This window comes from Embiotoca jacksoni, unplaced genomic scaffold (assembly GCF_022577435.1).
Source record: "Embiotoca jacksoni isolate LCO1_2020_lvr unplaced genomic scaffold, fEmbJac1.0.p SCAF_14, whole genome shotgun sequence".
In the NCBI taxonomy this organism is placed as follows: domain Eukaryota; kingdom Metazoa; phylum Chordata; class Actinopteri; family Embiotocidae; genus Embiotoca; species Embiotoca jacksoni.
Window position 1 is genome coordinate 13,320,990 of NW_027185274.1, and position 17,496 is coordinate 13,338,485.

Below are 17,496 nucleotides of genomic sequence, written 5' to 3' on the forward strand. Positions count from 1 at the left end.
CAACATTCATTATTATTGCCTTTTCCCTTAAAATTTTAAGAGCTTATGTTTTTCGGTAAGATTACCATATTTAATTTGACAATAGTATGTAAATAAAATGGGAAAATTTGTTTTTAAGACATGTTTAGGGTTATATTTAGGATAGTAACTTGCTGAAATCCCAAACAATCTTTGTATGCAAAAATTAATATTTGATGTACTTCTACTAACCTCAAAGCAGGTTTAATTTCCTTTTTGTTGAGCCTGACATAATATCATTAAAAACATAGAGCTGGTTAGACACTTGTTTTTCTTTGGCACATGGTAGCAATATGGAGAATTTAGCATCTTTGTTTTGTTTTGTTTTGTTTTGTTTCTTTCTGAAATTAATTTATATTTCAAAACTTTCCACTCAGTCCATATTATTATGGTAGCACAGAAGACATCTGTTTACCCGATCTGGTCTTCGCCTTTCTCTGTGACTTCAGAACTCTTCTCTCTCAAAAGTCCTTCAAGATGGGAAAACAGAGATGTTTCTCTGTGCTTCTTCTGGAGTTTCTCAAGGTCCTGTTTGTATGGTCATAAACAGACGCACAACATGAGAAATGTGATGTGGCTTTTGCTACTCACAATGTATAGAATATATGGATATATACATCAATACAATACTGACAGATGGATAAAACAATGAGCAGTCATATTTAAACCGTAAGTAAAATACTAGCTCTCACGTGATCCATGCTATGGAAAATGATGATAGTTAGAGAAATATTCTGTCCTCACATCTTCAGACAGCAATCCTCTGCTTGGTTTATGAAGCCTGTGAAGCAGTGAGGCAGCTTGAGAGTCTAACAATGTCTCCTTTAAATCCCCTGGTGGGACCTCTTGGTCCTGAAACCAAACACAAAAATTGGCTTCTTGTCCAGATGGGCGGAGGCCCAATCTGGCCTGGAACAGCTCTCCCAGGCATTCCTGTAGTGCCTGCGATAAAGAAGCCAAATCAAATTTACATCAATGTTGTACTGCTAAAAGTCATCCTGCCATAACTATATATTGAAAAAAAAAAAAAACTACTGAAATGTGGAAATTCTGTTACATCAATCAAACAACAACAATAGTTTACGTTTGAGTGTTTGTCTGTACCCTGAAGAAAAGCCGCTGGAAGGCAGGACTGGAGTCAGAGCTCATGTCTTTAACTTTGATATGGGACAGACAATGCAGTAGCAGGAGAGAGAAGCCACCAACTGACTGGAGCCTCTGGCGACGCACAAAGAGTGTCTCCTCAGCTTCCTGTCAACACGCGTCTGAGAGTTATTCCCAGTAACACAGTACAGCAACCCACTGATCAAAACAACAAGCATGGCACCACATTTCATCATGGGCACGTTACAGTGTGTGCGCTTCGATAATACAAACATCTCTCATTTCAGTTGGAATCCTTGATGACAGTTAGCAAAGACAGATATAAATCTGTCCATAAAATGGACTTCAAGATGGAAGCTGGGGTTCAATTCAATTCAACTTTATTTATATAGCGCCAAATCACAACATAGGTTATTTCATGGCACTTAACACATTAAAGTCCTTAAAGCAATACTTTACAATATTATACAGAGAAACCCAACAATTCAACAATTCCCATATGAGCTAGGAGGGAAAAAAAACTCCTCTTTAAGGGAGAAAAACCTCCAACAGAGGGAAGGAAAAACTCCCTCTTAACAGGAAGAAACCTCCGACAGAACCAGGCTCGGAGGTGGGCGGCCATCTGCCTCGAACGGTTGGGGTGAGAGGAGAGCAGAGAGAGAAAAGGACAGCATAGAGATAGAAGAGAAGAACTGTTGGTGGAGACGACAATCACAGAGCAGAGACATGCAGCTCCATGGTGGGACATCTGCAAAAGAAAGAACAGAAACTACGCGAGCGAGGGAGCTGAATGGAGACAACAGACAATAAGGAAAAGCTATGGGAGAGAAAAGGATGGTGAGGTATAAGTCAGTTAAAGAGTAGGAGGAAAGAAAAGAAGCTCAGCGTGTAACGAGGTCCCCCAGCAGCCTCGGCCTATAACAGCATAACTAAGGGTTGGTTCAGGTCTACCTGGTTTTGAGGAAATACAATTACATTTTCAGTTTCCATCCCATACAATAGAACCAGATCGAGGGTGTGGTACCCCAGTGAGTGGGCATTCTGAGAAAAGCCTACAGAAACTAATAATGAGCTAAAAGTAGAACTGAGACTATCGTTGTCCATGTCAACATGAATGTTAAAGTCTCCCACTATCATCACTTTATCTGAACTCAGCACTAAATCTGATAAAAAATCAGAGAATTTAGTTTGAAACTCTGAATAAGGACCAGGTGGGCGATGAACAACAACAAATAGAATCGGTTTCTGTGCTTTCCAGTTTGGGTGTGAGAGACTAAGACTCAGACTCTCAAATGACTTATAACTAAGTTTCGGCTTTGGATTAATTGATAAACTTGAGTGGAAGATTGCTGTCACTCCTCCTCGGCCTGAATCTCTAGGAATATGATCATTAATATGACTGGGAGGAGTTGCTTCATTAATACTAACATATTCTTCCTGTTGCAGCCAGGTCTCTGTGAGACAGAGTAAATCAATCTGATGATCAGTTATCAAGTCATTTACTAACAGAGATTTAGATGAGAGAGATCTGATATTTAATAGTCCGCTTTTAATTGTCAGATTGTTTTTTAATCTTTTTTGATTGGGGTTGTCCGTTATGCAAATGCAACCTATCTATGTGCCATTAAAAAAAGATGAGATAGGGATATTCTTCAAATATTGCAAGCTCGTGTGATAAAATGGTTCCTCGGAGTCTGCAGCTCTTACGTTTTAGAGCTAAGAAGTGTAACATTTTGACCTTTAAAAGACCCTGAAACTGAATCCAAAGGCAGAATAAACTTTATAACCCTCAGCCCAGGCAGGAAGCCTGATGGCTGTGGCTTTGCTTGTTACTTACTACCTGAGGGGGTCTAATGTTTGACCTTTTTCCCCTGTGAGGAGAATTGAAGTCTTTTCTGTCCAGAGATCTGCAGGGCTGAAGAGGAAGTTCTATTGCGGTGGTGCTGTCTGAGTTGTTTTGCTTTGAGATTCAGGTAGTGCGAGAGTTTGATAAGATAGAAGTGATGTTGGTTTGTTGTATGAGTTCCTGCTTTCTGTTCCATAAAATACTATTTCCTCATTTTCTCTTTTAATAATTTCTTTAATCTTATTACATTTGTGATATCTTGATCTTCTCCTGTCCCTCGTTTTTCACATAAAGTTTCAAGTTATCATGACAGTAAGTGGTAGAAAAACTATTTCTGCCTGTGAGAGTAATTAAAAACCCTGTTAACACTCCTTACATCATAAGCTACCTGTTTTCTACTTTGTTGCTGCTGTTGTAAAATGGTGGATACATTTGTGGATAGATTGCTTGCTTACTTGAACTTGTTTCAGAATTTAATTAATTTAGTTTGATAACATTTGGAAAGTGTAGAGGAGTCACGTGATTGATTTTTGTAATTTTTTTAAATCCACATTTAAGTTAGCCGGCTCAGCGGGCGTACGTCTCTGGTCCACATGCTCTGCCTACAGAGCATGGCCAGTTTGCATTAATCTGGCTAACGTGAGAATTTTTCACCAGACACCAGATTTAAAAAGACTACTGTGCAAAATAGTGAGATTTATCTGGCAGTGGGAGGATTAATTAGCATTGTGTGAATTTGTAAAGGTCTATAGGGTTAAGTAAAAGTAGCAAAATAATAAATGTAAAAATATTCCGTAACAACTAATTTCTTCACTCACTTTTATATCACTGAAGCACTAACATTTTAAAGTTAATGTGATGTTGATGTATTTGCCTCACATGACTAGTCAGTTCATTTATACCTATACAGCACTAATATCTATTTATTTTGTTGATGCCACTAATGTCAACAAGTGATGAAGCTATTCCACACTTACAGAAGAAAATCAAAAAAAATTACCTTTACGCTGCTCCTGAGTTTACCTGATAAAAGAAGGAATTCCTGAAGGCGTTGCTGACGTAATTGTTGTTTGGTAGACTTGCTGCTATCTGAAGTGAAATGGTTGGAGTCTGTTGGAAAAGAATTACAATCCAAGTCCTGTTCATTATGATATGCTCACTGAAGCTCAGTCCACACTAAAAATGAAAAAATAATAATACTGACAGATGATATAAGGGAAAATGTACCGATACATTTAAATAGCAATGAATAATTAATTAATTAATATGTATTTAGACAAAGATATCATAAACGCACCACAAAAATGATAGAAGTTAAAGTATCTCAATAATTCATTTTAACTTAAGGGATGACACAAGCTTAAATTCAGTCAGTTTAAAGTCACACAGTTCTCACATAAGAGGCCAAGTCAAATTTTGTCCTCAGCTCTACATGGATAGTTTCCGGTTTCTTGAGTACTTGAAGCTGCAAATAGGCTCATAGGAAATTACAATTGAGGCCAGAGCAGTCAAAGCCTCAAAGTTAAGCATACATCCATTCATTAGGTTTACCCGCTTATCCTTTAAATGGTGGCGGGGGGTTGGAGATATTCTGACCAACTTAAACAGTAAATGCATTTAAAAAATTGAATACAGTAGTCAACAAGGTTGAAAGCCAACGTGAAACTTTGACACCAACCAGTTTGAGGTTATGCAATGTGTGCATGAGGAACAATCCATGTTGGTAGACCAGGAACTCTCTGGGTTTAAGAGCTGACAGGTCCAAAGGGATCAGCTCTCCCTCACATTCCCACTGAGCATCGAGGACATCTACAAAACCTTTACTTCTGTCTGGACAAAACACAGAACACGACGGTCGCATTTAAGTGTCACATCATGGTAAGTGTAATATCAATTGAAATACTGCTGTTTACGTGAGCCACAGAACATTAACCTGTCTAAAGTCAAATAACTTTAGCTGTGTTTGTTCCAGCAACAGCAGTGATATATGTGGTAAAGCGAAGTTTGTAATCCTTCCGTTCTTTTCTTTAAGCGGAGATATCATCAGTGTATGATGCATGTCAGGGTTGGTTACTGCAGACATCTGAGTTTGATTAACTTTCAGGGTTTTTTTCTGGTTGTTGGTCGCACTTTCAACAAGTCCAATACACCCCATAACTTCTTTTGACAAATAATTTAAACTAGTATTCTTTTGTTGCAACTAACTTAATTGTTGTGTAACCAGCAGTGGAAGTCCTTCTTAGCCACTGTAGGGTCATGTCTTCCCACATCCTGGTCACTAATACACGCTTATGCCTTACTGTATGCTCTCTGTCAGGCTGCTCTTCCTCTCTGGTGGATGTCTTGGTGACTCTCTTGAGCATATATACAGCTTTCTTGGTAGTTGCTCTCTCCCTATACAATTGTTTGCTCTGTGTTATACACTCGCCCCACACCAATCTTTAATGTTGTCTTTCCAAGCTCGTCATTGTAACGGTGTTCTGAATCTGCTGCGACAAGTAGATACTGCACATTTATCCATGAGACAGCCGAGGTAATTGCAGCTCTCTTTCTAAGGCAGTTAGAGACAAACATTGTTGTTTCTCCCTTTAAATACAGCACTGCCATAGCTTACTGCTTCAGGTTTTGCTCTTCTTTGTTTTGTGTACAGGTTTAAGAGACTACAGTCAGGCTAGTGGCGCTAAAAGGCTGCACAGCAGTGCATAACTTTTAAATTAGCCTGTGTGTTTAGCAGGCATAATGTTAACCATGTTAAAACCTTAAGGTTTTATCATGCATGCAGCATTTCCTGATTGACACTATGTAAACACAAGTACAGCTGAGGATGGTTGAGACTAACAGGTTTTCTTTATAAACCAAAATGTTGGGCACATCTGGAGCTTATGATTTCTCTACTCTATGATACATGATTGCTCTACTACTCTACAAAGCTTTAGGTACTAGGATTTATTCTTTGGGTAAACGTGAGTTTTTGTACCAAATTTCATGAAAATCCATCCAAAAAGTTTTGAGATATTTTTCATCAGAGCACAAATGTGTGATGGGTTCTGCAGGCAGTTGGCTTCATCCTCTAAGGATTGAGCAGGTACGAAACTGCAGGGCAATCCATCCACCTTTATTTGACATTTCAGTCATAACCAAAGCTTTGAACTGACGTTGCCATCCCTGGAGTCATGCTTGCCAGCATGGCTAATAAAACACTTTATTAATATTTACAACAAGATCTATTTATTTTTCAACAGAGTATCACTGCAACTGCAAGACGGGTCTGAAAGCTGTTTAATTAAACCCAGAGTCCCTGAAGCAAAAAAAAAATAACACATGCCTGAGCATTTGGGGTTCAGAAAAAGTCTACCACCTGGGCTTCTTCAAGAGCTGCTGAGAACATGCAGGCAGTGCTGTAAAAAATATACAATACCTCAACAATGTCATGTTCCTCTTTTCATAAGTACATCATAAATCCTCTATAAGGATTTATGGTTTCCAAAACCCTCGATACGCTGTTCTACCGTCCCCGATTATCTCCAGCTTTCTGAAATCAACAATCTGACACTGTCACCTGCTTCATGCCGTATTCGACCAGATCTGCAGTTGTCAGACAGGAGCCAGGCACTGTACTTTTCTTTGTGGCTCTTTTTTGTGTGCAACACTGTCAATAAGGGCAGTCATGTAAAATGGATATCATGCCCTCTGTGTGTGTGTGTGTGTGTGTGTGTGTGTGTGTGTGTGTGTGTGTGTGTGTGTGTGTGTGTGTGTGTGTGTGTGTGTGTGTGTGTGTGTGTGTGTGTGTGTGTGTGTGTGTGTGTGTGTGCGTGAGCATGTGAGCATGTGAGCATGTGAGCATAAACAAAGATTGCAAGCACACATTTACTGACAGCAGTTGGTTATCTGTTAATACGGCGAGTTTCAGTTTATTGTTAACATCATAGGCAATTAAAGGCAGCTGCAAGGCATTGGGGGTATGGAAACCTGAGAGAAGAATTAATATGTGGACTATATCACCAAAATTGGGTCAATTACTGAGTCAAACTCAATTCAAATCTATCCAACTTACCAGGGAGCTCTCCTCCAAGAAGCCCCGTCCTACAGGCCCAGCCCTTCAGCTGTAGCTCCACCCCCTTCAATAGCTGGAATAGAGGAGAGCGCTCTAACAGCCTGGTCCACTGCTCCTCTGGGGAACATAAAAACCGTACGTGGATAAAGCGTACATGACATAGCCCATCACACGTCCCACTTACATATTATCGTAATGTTACCTGGGATTGCGGGGACAGCGATATGTGGGGGCTGAGCAGACTCCTTCATCTGTCGGCTCGCTGTTGGGAAAGCAAGATGAAATTATATGTAATCATTTAGGAAAATAGTTTAATTCGCCTTTTTACTGAAATTCTGATAAGGTAATTGTTACCACTCTTAAATGTGTCTGTTCAGTATGAAGCAATGGCCAGTAAATATGTTAGTTTAGTCTAGCACAGTGACTGGAAAGAATTGCCAACATTGAGCTTGGCTATGCCTGAAGGCCGCATTAAACAAATCATATCCAGAAGAGTTTATTAGTGAGCCTCAGAGATGCTGGTAGGAAGTTTGCATCCCAAAAAAGAGGAATAGAGTAGAATTTTTACAGGTGTTACTCAAAACTGTTTCTTGTGCAGTGAAATGAAAGCACAGCTTTTTTTTTACATTTGTATTGGAGGGGTTTGATGATCAGCTTTGTAAATGTACCTGAGGCAGCTGCTAATGATGAGGAAGTATTTTTTTGTGCAATTTATGAGTCAGGAACAAACATAAATGTAAGGTGTTCATTATGGAGCTTTAGAGGTGCTCGTAAGCATATTTTGTTTTTATTCTTCTCATCTGACTTTTGACACATAAGAGAAAAGGCTACGTGTCCAAACTGTCCCTTTAAAAGTATGCTCTGCAGTGCAGTTAGAATTATGAGAGTCAAAACTTCCTGTACATGTACATCTGTATGTGCAAACATATGTTTGCTGTCTTCCAGGTATGTGTTACTAGAATCTAGTACAGAATGTATAATAGGTCCATACATAAAGCTTTTTCACACTACAAAAAGCTTATGGACGTGGCTGTACTGTAGCAGAGCAGAGCAGAGCAGGGCGAAAGGGGTCTGACACTCATTATTATAATTTGTGCTTTGTCTCACCCTGGGAGTGAATGCCCGAAGATGCTGTGTGTCTTTGTGAGTTGTTAGTCGGCGCTGAGCTGGCCTCCAGACCAGTGTCCTGGGATTGAGCTACAGTGACAGGCTCCCTCAAAGACTGGGTGGAGATCCCTTTAAAAATAACAAAGGTGACCTTCTGAATGCTCCAACCAGGGATAAATCCATGTGGAAAAACGTCTGAGTTTCTTAGTAAACTGTTGTCAGGTTTTATTTTGTCAAGTTAGATACTTGGCACATTTTTTTGAGGTGTCAAAGAAGACACCAAAAACCGACATTGCTACTAAATTCAGGAAGACTTATGGGTGTTCAAAGAGGAGGAGGCCAGATAACCGTCCTCGTAGAAGTTAGACCAGAACTGCAGATGAGAAGAAGACCAGAGAGGAAGAGGGAAAAAATTGCTTCAGGCCCATTTTGTAATAAGGATAAACGTAACAGGAAATCCAGAACTTATCATCAGTTATTTGATGTGCACATGTCAAACGCCTCACGTACAACAACCAAAAAGGTCTAAGGAAGGAGAGGAACAACATGAAGGACAAAGCAGTCAGAAAAAAAAATTAAAAAATGCATGTCTGTAAATTTAATCTTTGATATTTACTTATAACAGTTTTGTAACCATTTTGAAAGGTGCTGTGAAAATAATGTTATTACTGTTATTATCACCATGAAATTATATGGTTTATTCTCAATTGTATTGTGCCAGAAGTTAGATGTGGATACTAGATTTAAAAATTATTGCATTGGTGATTATTTATGAAAAGAACCAGAGATAGTTTAATGTTTAAAAATGTATATAAAGTAAAAATTAGATAGTTGTAAAGGTTGATTTAGAGGAAATGTAATGTTCCATTGTCTTGATTGACGCAAAAATGTGCAAAAAGGAAATAGGGAAGTGGAAGTGTTGATTGTTGATGGAAAGTACCAAAGATGGCCAGCGGTCGCAGCTGTTTCCAAAAATGGGAAGTGCATTTCAACAGTCATGTGGCTGTTTAATTTGGAAATAATGTGAACTAACTGCTTTGAACAAGTTCCCTAATGGAATCAATTAATGAAGGAACAAGAGAGAAGATAAAAAAGGTTTAGAGAAATAATAAAGTTGTTGCTGTCAATTGCTGCGGGAACCTGCATCACTTTCACTGAAGAACTTTCTCTCAGTTTCTGTCTGAACTCAGCTTTGTGGTCATTGGCTGTGTTTGAAATGGCGTACCTTCCTTAATACACTCACATAGTACTCTCGCCTGTTAGTACACTTACTTGTGTAGTGTTTCTATTTCAGCAGGGTTGTGTTGTCTCAAATTGCTTTTACCAGAAATAATCGTAACATTTGAATGCATCACCTGCCAACATTCTGCAGGCTTTGTTTTTGTGCCTTCTGTTTCATACACACAATAAACACACTGATGGCTTCTAACAAACAACAGTATGTTGGTACAGAATGAAAAATAAAAGCTTTCAGTGATCTGCAACCGCTGCAGCTTCCTCAAATGCTGTTTGGAATGCTGCAGCAGTTTGAAATTACTTCACATCGGTGGCCTCTCCCTTTTAGCCATGTAACAAGATGGTGAACAGTGAGTGTGAAATGTTTCTAGCGTTTCACACTCAATTTTTGGACCCTTTTGATTGCATCATGCAGGTATGTGTAGTGCACTGCAAGCTTCCATACTTGTCACTGTGAACACTTATGCACTCAAAACTGTGAGTGTTATTATAAGTATAAGTCCTTCCATTTTGCTCCCAGTCACCTGTCTGCCACACATCTCACCTGTTCCCAATTCACCTGATCTCCACATCCACTCCTCTGCCTGTCTTTTTTGTGTGTCTGCCTTAGTCCTCCAGCTTTATTTTCCTGCCTGTTTGCCTGCCAACTTATTTTTACCACAATTTCTGCGCTTTTTTTTTTTTTTTTTTTTTTTTTTTTTTAATAAGTCAGCTGAAAAAAAATTCCTGTCTTCTCTTAGGTCCTTCTCCCTGTTGTCTTGGCACAAACTGTGACGGACGTACGAAAATAAATACTCTGTGGGGCAACTCTTCAACTGAAAGCCGTGAGAGGCAGTAGTTCTGGGGAATAACTTTTAACTTACAACAGGTGAGTGCTTGGACAATAAATGTGCTTAAAGTCAGATGTATGTTGACAGGTGCTTGAAAAAATGTTTACAAGGCTAAAAGACAAAAATTGAAAAAGGAGCACCACTGGCAGTGGGCTATAAGTTACTATTAAATAAATACTATTTTCACAGTGGGAAAATGGATGACATTTACAGTATGTGTGGGTGTTCCTTCATTTTTTTGAAGTAAAAATGTAATATGACAAAATTATTTTCTGTATCAAGTTGTAGAAAATTACAAAATGGATCATTCAAATTACTACAACTGCAATTAAATGAGAGTTGTTAACAGCGGAGCTAGACACACGAGATTACAGATCCCTTTTACTTGGTACACGGTGTTGAAACCAAAGATAAAGCAACATCCTTATCCAAGTCCAAAAGGTAATTTTGTATGTTGCACAGACTGGAAATTCTCTGAGAGCAAATTGTGCTCTTTGGCCATATTGACTTGGTGACTTCTTACTTCAAGACACTGCCACCATGCTGGATACAAACACAATTTCCCTTCTGACTGCTCTACCTTGCTTCATTTTGTAGTGAACTATTGCTATGCACCTTCACATCTACACACACACTAATGTGGTATCATCAGACATAAGTGGCTTGAAAAGCACATACCTTTCACCACAGGCACAGACGCTGTCCAGACTCTCGAGGCTATTTCCAAACCATATGCCTGCTTTGTTGACAAACCTAAAACATGTCGGAAATCAAATTTAAAGCATAAGCTTGGCAATATTCTACATTTTTCTTCTCGTCTACAAATCCCATGACGAAAAAACAAAATCAACATTTAACTGACAAGTATTGTCTGTTTAGTCAAAGCCTAAAGTAGCATAGCTAATTATTTTAAGCCAAAGAGCTCCATTGTGTTTCAGAAGCTAATAAAGATGCATGAGTGGGCTCCACTTTGTTTTGAGTCATATTGTTCTGCTGATATAGATGGAAAATGAACCCAATTTCATACATGGCTGAAAACAATGTTTATTGTTTAATGTTTATTTTGTATAAGGTCATGTTTGCGACCATGTCAAGCTATTTGTTTGGAAATTTAGTTGGGTTTTTTTTTTTATAAAGGAACTTTTTTTACAGCCCGTTTCTAAAAATGTAAGTGTTTTAAAGGGTTTGGTTGTGGTCCTTTTGGTAATGGTAATAAAAAATACAGAACAACACCAGCCAATTTCAAATATTGTATACCAAAGCACTTCAAGCTTCCAGATCTAATGACACAGACAGAAGCAGAACATTATTACAGCTGCAAAATAATACCATTCTTTAGTGAGAAATTTGTGCTTTCTCCAAAAGAATATTCACTTTACATTATGTAATAAATGTAGCATTAGCTGCTTTTGTACCAGAGATGTGGTGATTGCAGGTGTTGGGGGAGAAGCTGGCTGGCTGTTTTTCTTCCAGGAGCTGGTTCAGTCTCTCCAGCAGAGGCAAAGCCTTTTGTTGAAGCAAACCCATGACCTTCATATTCCGTCTATGTCCGCTGCACTGGACCACACCATATTCCCGGAACCAAAAGTTCCCACACAATACTGCCTAGACAAACATAGAAAAAGTTAACTCTTTTGCAGCTCATTCAGTTATGCAAGTAAGCTTGATTTGACTCTACTTTGCTCATCTCAGGTTTAACCTAATTTATAGCAACAGGTCAAATAAAGAAAAAGACAAACAAAACCTCCCATCACTTTGCTTGCATTGTATATTTAGGTTTATTTTGTATTGAAGTTATTTATTCAGTATGTGTTTGTGTGTTACCTGAGCAGTGTCAGCCCTGAGCTGAGAAAGGCGTCTGACAAAGTGCAGCACATTAAGTGCAGCCTCCAACTCTGTTTGTCTCGAACAACACTGCTCCCATAACTCTCTCTGTCTCAGCTCTCTGTCCTGAAAGACAAATAACCAACAACCCTGCTATTTCCGTTCAAATCTCACAGCACAGATCTGATCAAAGTTCAATTACTATACTTTCCAAAGCTCCCAACAGCACACAGAGAGGGAAGTGAACACCTGACATAACTGTCAGTCACCAACTAAGATGCAGTGCCAGTAATAAGCCACTGAGCCACTGTTCTGACCATAGCATTGAGGTTTGTAGACCATTCTTCTGCCTGCGTCATCCATTTGTCATTGTCTTGTTGCAGCTGATCCATACACACATCCACCTTATCAAGGCCAGACATGAGCTCTGAGTGCCAAACACACTGCTGGTCCCATTCCTCCTCGTCACCTAAACACAGATGGAGATGCATAAATGGACACACTGCCAACCCTTACAAAATATTGAACACTGGCATTATGTTGATTACTATACAACTCAAAGGTGCGATATGGCTGGCACACTGGCATGAAGCGCCTCTCCTTTGGAGAGCATTGAATGTAAGGGCAGTGCTGCTCATGATTGAAATTTCCTTCAGGCGTTTCTTTATTGTGTTAGCTTGCCAGCCAATTTACCCAATGTGAGGATGTGTAATACATGTGGAGGTAGAATCAGAGCCAAGTGGGAGTGCTGAGCTGCTCTCCTCTGGGCCTCGGTCTGAGCTGAATCCTGCAGCTCCACGGCTGTTTCCCTCAGCTGCCTCCCTGACCACTGGACCTGCAGCAGAGACTTACACTTTGAACATGAAAAAGAGGCATATATTTGCATCCTGGCACATAAAAACCACATACATATAGAAAAGAACAGGGATATGAGACACACATGTAAATGTGCGTGAGATGCAATGGCTCTTCAGTTTGCACTCACTCAAAATTGTGCACAACAATCTAGAGACCAACTTATTTACTTGCAGTGCATAGCAGGATATGACAAGCTTCTTTGCAAGTGTTTCCCAGTGCTGTTTGCCCCGACTTTCAGACACCTCCTTACTCATTTCCATATGTTCAAAAGGCTCAACCCCTTTCAATTTCTCCTCTTATATTCAGAGTCCAGGCTGTGTCAGACCTTTACAACCAAAACAGGAACTCCCCCTGCCCACACCCCCACCCCTCTCCAGCTGACCTGATAAGAGTTTGCCTCTGTGACTCCAAAAAGACACTGGAATAGAGTTGAGTCCAGATCAGTAAGAAAATCTTCCTCCCGCTGCCTCTGTTGCTGCCAGTAAGTGTTTCGCACACACACCTCTCTCTGCAGTGCCTCTACCTGGCAAAGGACAGCAGAAACCGAAGTGAAGAACATTACATTCATCCAATTCTATCTGGCTGAATTCAATGGGCTGTGAAATAAAACAGTGGAGGGTAAACGCATAAAGACTTGAATCACTTTCATCAAATTCACAAAATTCCCTCTAGCTGAATTAATTAGGCTATAAAACTAAAAAAAAAAAACTAAAAGAAAAGAATTGAGTTGAAACACTTTTATTCTCAAAGGCCATATAAAAGGTTCCTGTGTGAGAACATTTCTGGAAACATTTCTCTTAATTATTTCCCCACCTGCACACTATCAGTCTGATCTTCCGCCATTAGCCAGTAGGAAGCTGTAACAGGCACAATGGTTTTTTTTGACACATCCAACCTTGCTCCAACCACTGGGGCCAGCAGCCCTGTCACTGGGTCAACAGTCTGAGATCCATAACGGATCGCCACGAGGCCTGTGAAGTGTAACCGCATACAGTAAACACAGAAAAGGGCAAAACTTGTATTAGGCTGTATTGTTTGATAGAATTTTAAAGTGAATTCAATAAACCATTTCAAGTGCACATGTGCAATAGACTGTTTTTCACAATACCTTTGCCATCGGGGTCCTCCATGGTCCCTGCCAATGGGATTGTACTCCCAGAGACAGGATCAATATGGCACCCAAGCACAGGTACACTCAGACCAGATCCTATGGGGTCAGGGTACTCCATCCCAAGTAGAGCTGGCAAACACATATCTGAACCTGGCAGAGGCATCTCTCCTGGTTTAAACAGCACAGGAAAGTGTCCCAAAATAAAATAAATAACACTTATTTGAATATCGTTCCAAGTTTTAAGTCCAACACATTTCTGGCCGATTAAAGAGGAGCAAAATTAGGTTGACAAGATTTTTCCAGCCAGTGTTGAGAAGAAGGACAGGTTTTATATAAATTTGATTACAGCAGTAGAAGAAGCTCAGACTATTTATTAGCATTTCCTTTGGCTAAAATCACACAGCCTCTAACCAAAGTGATAAATACAAATAGATAAATACAGACAGAGCAAAGTACAGAAACAAGATTGTGAGTGCACAGCATCTATGGAAAAGCATATCAAACACTAGAAGAAGCTAAACTAAACAGATAAGCAAGCAGCATGCATATGACCATATGGCCACTGCAGCTGAAATTAATCACAGAAGTGTAGCAAGTAAGCAAAATGCAGGGAACATGATAAGCCTGTCAGTATAATGGTGGGAAGATTGGCACCGATTTCAAGCCAAACAAGATTTCAGGACTGAAATCATTTGATTAACGATAAGTCAGAACCTTAAACAGAATTTACACTAAACACAAGCTCTGTGGTCTCTACAGTGTAATTGCTGAACAGACATTGAATGAGCAATCTTATGTACAATGTTTAATGGCAGAGGAGGGACTCCAAATTTGTTGCTTGACTTTAAGGTTTTAATGTCAAAGTATTATTACCACCTAATAAGACCTTTCTGGTATTTCTTTATACTTTTGGTTTCACACCATTTGCTCATGAACCTACTCACTACAGTAGTAGCACCTCTAATTTGATTCTGTCTCACAAGATAGTGGTTGTGATCTGACCGTCTTTTTGTTAAAAAATGTACCACTGACTTTCTGCTCTCCATTGACTTTCTCATCCTCTCTGGTCACCTAGAATCATTGCACCAAAAACTAAAAACTAGGTGGTCAAAAAATGTTACACCCTGGTTTAACCCTTTAAGCCCTAGGGACTAAACTATTATTAAAATATGGACATATATACTGATATTTACACATCTGAACAAATCTCACAAGTGTTCCCTTTATTATTCAAAATATTTTTTTTATTTTATTTTTTTTATTGTGGTTGCAGAGATATACTCTTTTTGCAATTTTCGAGCAGAAGTCTAAAAAATAGGTGTGTTTTTAAAGGGTTAATTAAGAAACACATGTTAGTAAGCATGCCTGCAGGAGATTACAACGCATTATTTAAATAAAAGGTGGATGATTTCTGGCTCTCGGCTGTACTAAATTATGAGGCGTCTTTGTCCGCTGCTGAAGTGACATGTTTCTCTCCCTCCATCTATAACAATACACACAATCCTCGATTTCTCTTTGACACTGCTGCTAAACTTTGGGTTAGATTAAATCTGAGGCCTGCCAGTCTGCTGTGAAAAATTGTATGTTACTTAATTTCCTGTTCCTACATCCTGATAAAACTGAGATCCCGGTCGTTGGCCCAACGGTAACTAACTCTCAACGACTGTCCTTTCTCAATCTGTGTTGCATCTGATTCTACCCTTTCTTTTGATCAGCACAGTAAATATTTAACCAAGTCTACCTTTTTTTGCTCAACATTAACCTTAGTTAATATGCCATAGTTTGGTCTTTCTTTCCTTACTGCAGTTCAGTTTGTCACTCCTTCCACCCACCAGAGGTCCTTAATCTCTGTCTCTCTGCCAAACCCACCTCACCATCAGGTCTCCAATCTTCCCCAGCTGCAGCCACTTTGTAATCAGCCCCTCTGTGTATATAGACATCTTGTCTGCCTCTTACATGTTTGTCAGATAGTCAAGTTATTTTTAGCACATGTGCCTCTGGGTTTTGGGTTCAGTTTGCCTCCTGCCTGTTTTGTACTTTTGTGGGACTTTGCCTGTTTCTTTGGATTTTGCCATCTTTGTTGCCAAAGGAAGCTCATTTGTGTCGTCTCCGTTTGAACTTGCAGCACGGCAACATCTAGCTGTTTTAAAGACAACATGGTGTCCCTGAGAAGTGACGCAGTTCAGATGATGTTTGTGTAACAAGCAGCAACCTGCTGTGATAACACCCATTGGTTTGTGAACCTCTGTTTTGCATTTCGGCCGTCACTGTCTTGGTTTTTGGAGACAGAATTGACCGTATTTTAACTAGCTGGGATCTGACTCGATCTTACTGAGAACCTGAGAACACTGCTTCGGATTATTTCCAAATACCACCGACCACCAAAAAACTAATTAGAAGGAGCCAGTTTAGCAAATGACACCATATTGTCTTCTGGAAAAAAATTAATGAGTTTGTTTTTCTTGAAAGAAGTTGACCGGGTTTCTATGGAGCCAGAGGCTGGAGCCCACCCTTAGTGGCCCTAAGTGGTACTGCACTTTATGGCACTTCCGCAAAGGCTTCACTCTCTAAGACCATATCCATTTTTATATACAGCCTATGTAACGTAATGACCAGTTTTCACTTGTTTTTAACCATGTGTCAGGAAAGATTTGTAAAAATGAATTTATGGTTGCTATGACCACAAAGGCTTTACAAAGATGGGTGCAGCAGACTGCTGTTCACTTTCTGTTTCCCCCAATTACAACTACAAAGTGAAACAGTTCCGTCCCATACTCATGAACACAATATCTCAATAACACTTTGAGGGAATTTATTCAAACTTGGCACAAACGTTCCCTTGCACTCAGAGACAAACTGCATAGATTTTACGTTTCATGTCACTGTGACCTTAGAAAACAGATTTGTGGTCACAGCTCAGAAATTCATATACCAACTAGAAAGTGCATTTCCAGAGGAAAATGGTCTGTGAATGCAGAGCTCAATGAGGAGACAATTTCTAAGAACATGTAGAGATGCAGAAGCAAAACTTTGAAGTTGAAAGCTGAAAGAGTTTGTTGTAGCAAGGCAAAATAGGTGAAACAACTAAAATGTAGAATCAAACCTAAGAAGGTAAAAGCTGAAGGAAATTGCAGAAGCAGTGTTGGAAACACACTGCTAGAATGCAGAATCTAAACTTTGAAGCTGAGACCTGAATAACAAATTGAGACAATATTTATTTACCATAAGCTTTGCTACATAAGAATGGGCATTTTAAAGAGTTGCAATGATCTCTGCTATTAATATTCCTGGAATTGTATTTGAGGCTTTACTTTGAAAATCTGTGTGTTTTCAACCGCAATAATTGATAATTCTGATAATTCTACGTAATTCGGCTCTGCAAGGGGCAGAGGTAAAAGCAAGCAGAGATTAAAAAGAAGAGTTAAAAGGAAAAAAATGAATAAATACTTTCTCCATTAAAGATAAACGATTTCTCTGTCAATGTAGGAAAAAGCTCCAAACAATGAAA

At 39.4% G+C, this 17,496-nt stretch overlaps 2 protein-coding genes across 2 annotated transcripts; both read right to left on the bottom strand.

Annotated features, from left to right (window-relative positions):
* Nucleotides 1–1,510: 1,510 nt before the first annotated feature.
* On the bottom strand, nt 1,511–12,040 carry LOC138196922 (uncharacterized). The gene is made up of 9 exons (XM_069147312.1): nt 12,020–12,040; nt 11,611–11,800; nt 10,874–10,948; nt 8,130–8,258; nt 7,225–7,284; nt 7,023–7,139; nt 4,647–4,798; nt 3,992–4,078; nt 1,511–1,870 (listed from the first exon to the last, which is right to left on the bottom strand). Exons 2-9 carry the CDS (start codon nt 11,729–11,731, stop codon nt 1,586–1,588), a joined length of 1,026 nt encoding a protein of 341 aa, XP_069003413.1. The 5' UTR covers nt 11,732–11,800; nt 12,020–12,040; the 3' UTR covers nt 1,511–1,585.
* Nucleotides 12,041–12,268: 228 nt separating this feature from the next.
* On the bottom strand, nt 12,269–14,016 carry LOC138196923 (uncharacterized). Its single transcript, XM_069147313.1, has 5 exons — nt 13,986–14,016; nt 13,691–13,848; nt 13,260–13,400; nt 12,713–12,854; nt 12,269–12,488 (listed from the first exon to the last, which is right to left on the bottom strand). The coding sequence occupies exons 1-5, from the start codon at nt 14,005–14,007 to the stop codon at nt 12,292–12,294; spliced, it is 660 nt and encodes a 219-aa protein (XP_069003414.1). The 5' UTR covers nt 14,008–14,016; the 3' UTR covers nt 12,269–12,291.
* Nucleotides 14,017–17,496: the final 3,480 nt, after the last annotated feature.